This window comes from Halyomorpha halys, unplaced genomic scaffold (assembly GCF_000696795.3).
Source record: "Halyomorpha halys isolate HHAL.00 unplaced genomic scaffold, Hhal_1.1 Scaffold688.1, whole genome shotgun sequence".
NCBI lineage: Eukaryota > Metazoa > Arthropoda > Insecta > Hemiptera > Pentatomidae > Halyomorpha > Halyomorpha halys.
Window position 1 is genome coordinate 193,862 of NW_027113542.1, and position 7,178 is coordinate 201,039.

Sequence of the window (7,178 nt, forward strand, 5' to 3'; positions counted from 1 at the left end):
ATATTATATAAAAATAGGTAAAATAAAGAATTATAAGTTGGGTGCCAATAAAACTTACAACTTTTAATATTGTAAACATAATCTTAATGTTTACTGATTTGCTTAAATATTTAAGGCTTAAGTAAAGTCCAATTAGCAATCATTTAGTAATGGAATTGAAACAACAACCCATGCAAATGAAGCATACTAACTAACTAAAACCTAAGAAAGAAAAATAAAACTCTATATGGCAAGTGATAAGTGTTGTGATAGATAATCAAAGTAAGCTCAAATCAAATCTAGTTAGCTAAGTTCTTATTTGGACCATTTTCAGCTCAATAAATAATATTATTACATTCTTATGGATGTTAAAGTGAGACATTACTTTTTGAGGCTTTATTTCCCAAGTATAATTTATGCAAATATTCCTGTATCAATGGTATTTGATATAGAACCATATTAATACAATTATAAGAAAACTGTTATAAATGAAGTTTCTATTTCATGGAGAGCATAGAATTATTTTTCATCCCTATGATTCAACATCAAAGCTATTGACTTAATAGTAAGAATGAAAATCATGAATTTGCTGGTAAGAATTAAAATCAGATAATTTTAGTAGCAGAAATGAAGTAAGCAAGGCAATATTGTATACCTTTCAAATACAGTTATGAATGAGGGATGAAGACACAGAGAGAAAAATGCTTTATTGATTCATGCTGCCCAAATACATCGGGTTGCTACATTACACACCATAATAATCAATCCGTGATCGGATATATATAAATTACATATTTTAACATGATATAACAAAGTAAAAAGAAAACATTTTTTTTTTTCTCACAGTTTTCCTTTACAATCAATTCTACACGCTAAATACAAATATTTCAATTTATTCCTTTTTCCCCCCTTTCTTGTCCCTTCTATTTCACAATTTTTGTTTCATTTTATCAACAAATTCACTCTTCTGAATTCCCTCTCTCAGATCCTCCCCAGTGACCCGCTAAGCAAATTCACCATTAGACAGCGATGTGAAATCAAACCAGAGAAATTAGTATTCATAGCAGTAGACCAGTTTACAGTAAAACAAACAAATAAATACATTTTACGAAAACAAAACTAATACATAGATTTAAAGGAAAATATAATAAAAAAATTGGTTAAAAGAAATACTAGATTGGATACATTAGTCAAACAAAAAAGATAAATAAATAAAAAATAATTTAATGAATAAATAAGTTAAAACACACAAATCAACAGATCCACCTAAAAAAATAAATAAATAGAAAAAATAATGAATAATCTAGAGCTAATTGCCATGCAGGTGATGATGTATGATCCCCAGGGAGTCCAAAATAATATTTTCCTTCAAGATCACAATATCCCCAATGCTAACACCTAGGCCTTCTAAGAAGCTCCTTGTTCTATCTCATATTGTTCCGCGAGATCCAAACCAGAGGCCTCTCATGGTGAACTCTCTCTCTCCGAATGTCTCGTGGAATTTTTCTTTAAGGAAAGAGATGCATTTTTCATATATTTCCTTATTTTCCATTTCTACTCCACCACCTGGTTGAGGTCATTACTTTCAAATCTTACCATCGGATCCAAGACCAGAGCCGTGCCTCCGACTTTCGTAAATGCGACAATGTCGGCGTATCTTACGGATCCGTTGGTGTCAACGCAATAAACCTCCTCGAAGCAGGTGAAGTCTTTTCTTTCAAGGAACTTCATTGATTCTTCTTTGACCCTATGGTGCCGGCGTGTTATAGGGAGGGAGTTGTTGGGGCATTTTCCCAGCACATGGGCTGGTGTTTCAGACTCTCTGCCACATTTGCGACAAAGGGACCCAACTTCTCCTTGCTGTAGTGTAGTTGATATTTAGTTTCAGGGAGTTCACCCATTATGAACCCAAGAGTATCTACTTCTTACATACATATCTATTCGCTTTTGGGGTCTCTTTGAAATGGCGAACACCAATACCCTGCCACCTGCAATTGGACCATTCTTCGAAAGCATTCTCATGCAACGACTGCCGTAGAGCTCTCACACTTTGGTGGCCCTGATCAACCCCCAGTGGATTTGGCTTCGTAATTGAATGTAGACTGGAATAGAGCATCCGGAACATTTGACAGTCACTGGGCAATGGACTAATGCTGCAGTGGAGCTTCCTGGGTGCGTACAGCATCTCTGATGAGGTGTTAGTAGGGAGCCCGATGATGGCCTTGATACTCCTGCGGATATTGGTATCAATGCCCTCCAATATCGCAGGACGTATCTTTGTAAGGGGAGCAGTCTGGAGAGGATAAACAAGGCCCGGGAACAAGTATTGGTTGACAACGTTGATCTTTTGTTCGGGCTTGAGCAGGCACAAGCTCACCAATTTATCGAGGTTATTAGTTATATTTGTCAGCACCTCATCTCCAAACACTAGCTCTCCCGAGAATGAACATCCAAGATATTTAATGGTGTCCTCGGCTTTTGCCATTTGGATAACCTCCATATTCTCAAGGGAGAGCTTTGTTGACCGCAGCTATCCTTTGTCTATTACGATACCCACACTTTTCTTTGCATTTATTGCCAGACCAATCTCCGTGAGCAGCCTCTGGACACTATTTGTTATTCTTTCTGCAGAACCCCTGTCGCGTGCCGTTACAGCCTGATCGTCCACGAACCCTGTGAGGACCACACTCTCTTGGTCACTTTTCAGGTCGTACCCAAACTTATTTGCAAACTCCTGATCACAGAGTGATCAATGGCTAGGTAGAACAGCAAAGGCGATAAGGGCCCTCCCTGAGGCACCCCCGCAAGACACTGATCTGGCTAGTCGTGTGGGTTCCTATATTAATCTTTATTTTATTTGTGGTTAGGAGAGCTGGAATCACATTTATGAGGTCAGATGACACACCTCTTGCCTCCAGCGAGCTCACTATGTGTCCATGACTAACGTTGTCAAAAGCACCAATAAAAGTATAAAAGATAATGTTGATACTGTTGGAAATACAAACAAAATATATGAAATAATTAAATACTTTCATTTAAATTCATAGAAATATATGAAAATTGTAGTATGTGATCTGAAAAATATATATACACGAATTATTAACAATTAAAATTATAAGTGAGATATGAATTAAAAAAGAACACATAAAATATAAGAAAAATATAAATATATATATACATAGCAAATAATACTAATGTTACGGTAATCATAAGTGATCACATATATGGAAAACATAAATTTAGAAACATAACAAAAGTAGGGTATGATAAAGAGAAGGAAAATTAAATTTATATTGATTTCATTCTCAAACAAACATTATTTAAAACATGAATGATCATGAATGATGAATGAAAATGATCGATGTTAACAAAGCTTACTACTCTGTGTTTCTCAGTAGCAGAACTAAAAAGTCTTATTCCATTATGTGTCCATATAAAAGCATGGTCTAACATCTCTACAGTTACAGCTTTGCACTGGAGATAAATACTTTTTCCAATTGAGGTAACTATTTTGGGAGGTAAATTTTCAAGCAAAGAAGGTCCTCCTGAAATCCAAAAAACAAATGTCTGAAGTTACGAATTGGAATAGTTCAAGTAACTTAAGTAATAAATTAAATCTATTTGTTTACACATTTGGGGATGAGTGTGCCCAAAGATCCACCTGGTGGGGTTAGATTGGAGAGGGAAGTAAGTGGGCAGTGTGTGAGTGATTTGCATGCATAGAAAAGTAAGAAGATCGCATCAAAAGAAAATCGTATCAAGAAAAGTCGCAGAGACCAGACGGTTGAAAGTCGCAAGAAGAGCTAGAAGACTAGAAGACAATATACACACACGCCCGCCACAGTATTTATCTAGTTTTTTGTTAAAATGTTTATATATAGCTAGAAAATAGATGTTTTAAAAATTTCATTATTTTACTTTAATTTAATTTATAGCACTTCAATTAAAGGAAAATGCAAATATTTAGCAACTAAATTTAAAGATCTGGTAGAAACTGCGACTGAATGAGGCTTTGCCCATCTTCCCAATATCCAAATAAATAAAATAATGAGAAATAAGGTAAAACATTATCTAATATAAACCCTTTGCTTAACAATATATCAAATGTTTTTATGGTTGTAAAGTAGGTTTGTAAATAATTTCAACAATAACTTATATTTTATTACCTGTAATATTAAGTAGTCTCATTATTTGAAATCAATTTGCTTCCTTTAATAAAACAAAATTGAATCAAAATCATAAAAATACTCAATATAGTTGGTAATGAAATAAAAATTATTACTGAAATTAATTTAAATTTGTTTTGTAGCGTTTAGTGCGCAACCTCCATAATAATAAACTTGACCTACATTACAGATATCAGAACCTTTTTTTTATTCAATTTATTTTTATGGAGATTTCCATTTGTCATATCCACAATAAATATTTCATTTTACATTACATCCTTTTATAAATACCTAGTATATTTTAGTAATTTGTAATTATTTTGGCCAAAAACACCAATACTTTCAGGCAACCGAATTTCTCATTTTTTTTTTTTTTTTTTTTACAAAACTGGAGAAGGATCTCACCTTATGTTACTTGATTAAAATGGACTTAAAGTTTGTTAAACAAGGAAGTTTTTCTAATAGACTATTTCATCATCCAGAGATTTACAAAAAGACAAAATCGACTGTAGGCTTTGAAATTTGGTCTGATCATAGTAATGATATAAAGAAGTATCTTGATATTAGATGCGGTGTGGACCGACAAAAGTAAAGAAAAACAGAAGAAAGAAATATTTAAGGAAGCTATTATATTCTACAGACTGAGGGAAGAGGAAGAAATCTCTCGACACCATCAGGATGAAATTACGAGGATGGCTCAGGACAGACATACTATGTATAATAGAGATGACATTGACACTAGTGGGAATAACATTAAGAAAATACTTCTTGAAGCAGCAGACTTGGTTTGTGGAACAAGGAAAATTGATACAGGAAGAAAGTATACGCCTTGGTGGACTGCAGCAATCAAAACAGAAGTAGCTAAGAATGTTATTGATAAGTTGTGCTTGTCTGTTTTTAAATTGATGGAAGAATGTTCTAATTGGATATAGAAGCTTTCAGAGATGAGAATTTTGTCATGGTTACGAACTGTAGCTAGTATAGACATTTTGTCAAAATCAAAGGAATGATTTAAAGACAGGGAATGTTCCGAAAGTTTTGAGGCAGAATGGTTATTTGAGGAAACAGAATATTTGTGTTGTTTGATACGGTCTTTTAAGAGGTTTTTGGGTTTCGCCGATGTAAGCAGAATTACAATTAGGGTGTGGTATACGATATGTGATCAGTATAGAAGAGGGATAGAGTCTTTAAGTTTTGAGTAAATATTAGACAGTGTGTTGTGAGGTCTAAAATCAATACGAAGGTAAGGTATAGCAGAACGTAAGAATTTTTTGATGTTATCAGAAAGGGAGCGGATGTATGGTAGTGACCTGTATAAGAGGATAGAAAGGTGTTGTGAAGAATTAGGTGAAGTGGTGAGACGATTTTTGTAGTTGTATATAAGTTCATGAATGTTATGGAGGGGGAAGTTATTACCTAAGAGTATTTGTTTAATGCGGTGTGCTTTTTCAGTGAAATGGGAATCAGAAAGGGAAAGGCCACGGTGAATAAGGTTTTTGGCTATGTTAATTCTATGATGGTAAGGATACTGGGAGTGATAATTTAGTAGTCTGCCTGAATAGGTTGGTTTGGTGTACCAGTCAGTGGATACGGTGTTGTCTGGGTTTCTTATGATGAGGGGGTCAAGGAAGGGAAGGGAGTTATTATTTTCAATTTCTATGATAAAATTAAGGCGTGTATGGTATGAATTAAAGGCGGATAAGATATCAGGGATTTTATCAGGATTTAAGACAAGGAGGTCATCTACATATTTTTTAATAAGAACAATGTCAACTGGAAAGAGTGGGATAACTGTACCAAGCAAACCATTAAGGACAATGTTAGAAAGGATTTAGAGGATCAGGAGCTAGAGGATTTCCCATAAGTTATTTCAACTTATTTGTGTTATATTTTGACTGCACCCCCCAACCATCTTCTCCTCGTATAAATATTTTTAGGTGAAATAGAAAGTATAGTAATAGAAATAATTAATTTTTAGAAGATATTGATTATAGTCTGGAAAATCTGATAAAAAGATGTAGGAGATTATGCAGAGTCAAAGAAACATTGAATCGAAAGAATAAAATATGAAGGGTGTATTTCATCTTCTAGAAAAATTAAGCAATGAATAATTAGAGGAATTCTTTAAAAAGAAATTAATCAGTATATTTTAATAAAAAATAATTATCATTCATCCCTTACCAAGAATTTGAAAGCAGCTGTTTTTTGTTGAATATTTAATTAAGAATATTATATAGAAACATAAAAAAGTTCACTAACAAACATATACAATGTAACATAAAATATACGTACTGAGTACAATCAATCTTCCTTGACTTTCAGCAGTACCATGCATATTTTCTGCAATGCAAGTGTACATACCATCATCATCTCTTGAAACTGGAGCTATTATGAGGTTACCATTTTCTAATATTTTTCTTCTTCCACCGGATCCTAAGAATACATAGATAGCAAAAGTTCCATTAAATTATAATTAACTAACTCAAGTAACAGAAAAGAAGGACCAATGAACTAGAAATAAACCAAAAGTGAGCAAATGCTTCAACACATGTTAAAAACTGTAAGAACATATTTAAGTTAGATGAATGGAATATGGTCCGGGTGCGGTCAAAAAAACTCAAATAGTAAATAATTATACTATTATTATTGGGCCAACATTTCGCCCCACGTTGCAGAGCTTCGTCAGGGCTAAAAAAGATACAAACACTTGAAATAGTACAAAGAAGAAAAAAAAGAAAAAACATAAGTGGAAAATAACAGGGGTATAAAAAGTAAAATATAATAAGAAAAATTAAAAGTTATAAATAGTAAATGAAAAGGATAATAGTAACAGATAGATAAGAGATAAAATAAGAGAAGAAATATTAAAGAAAGTAAAAATTAAGAGATGAAAAAAGAAAAGAATAAAATCAAATGATGTGACAGAATTCATACCTGTTTTGACGGGAGCCAAAGACAGAGTGAGCCGTTTGTATTGGGAGGAGTGGGGATGGCAGTTAGTGTGCCACAATAACGAAAATAAATTTAAATTAG

At 33.4% G+C, this 7,178-nt stretch overlaps 1 protein-coding gene across 1 annotated transcript in view; it reads right to left on the bottom strand.

Annotated features, from left to right (window-relative positions):
• Cont (Contactin) overlaps window positions 1–7,178 on the bottom strand; it is a 112,112-nt gene that overhangs the window by 15,154 nt on the left and 89,780 nt on the right. Inside the window, exons 13-14 of the mRNA XM_067050975.1 lie at window positions 6,438–6,578; window positions 3,358–3,524 (exon numbers count right to left, since the gene is read on the bottom strand). Of these exons, the coding sequence (XP_066907076.1) occupies window positions 3,358–3,524; window positions 6,438–6,578 (308 nt within the window). The remainder of the gene's footprint in view (window positions 1–3,357; window positions 3,525–6,437; window positions 6,579–7,178) is intronic.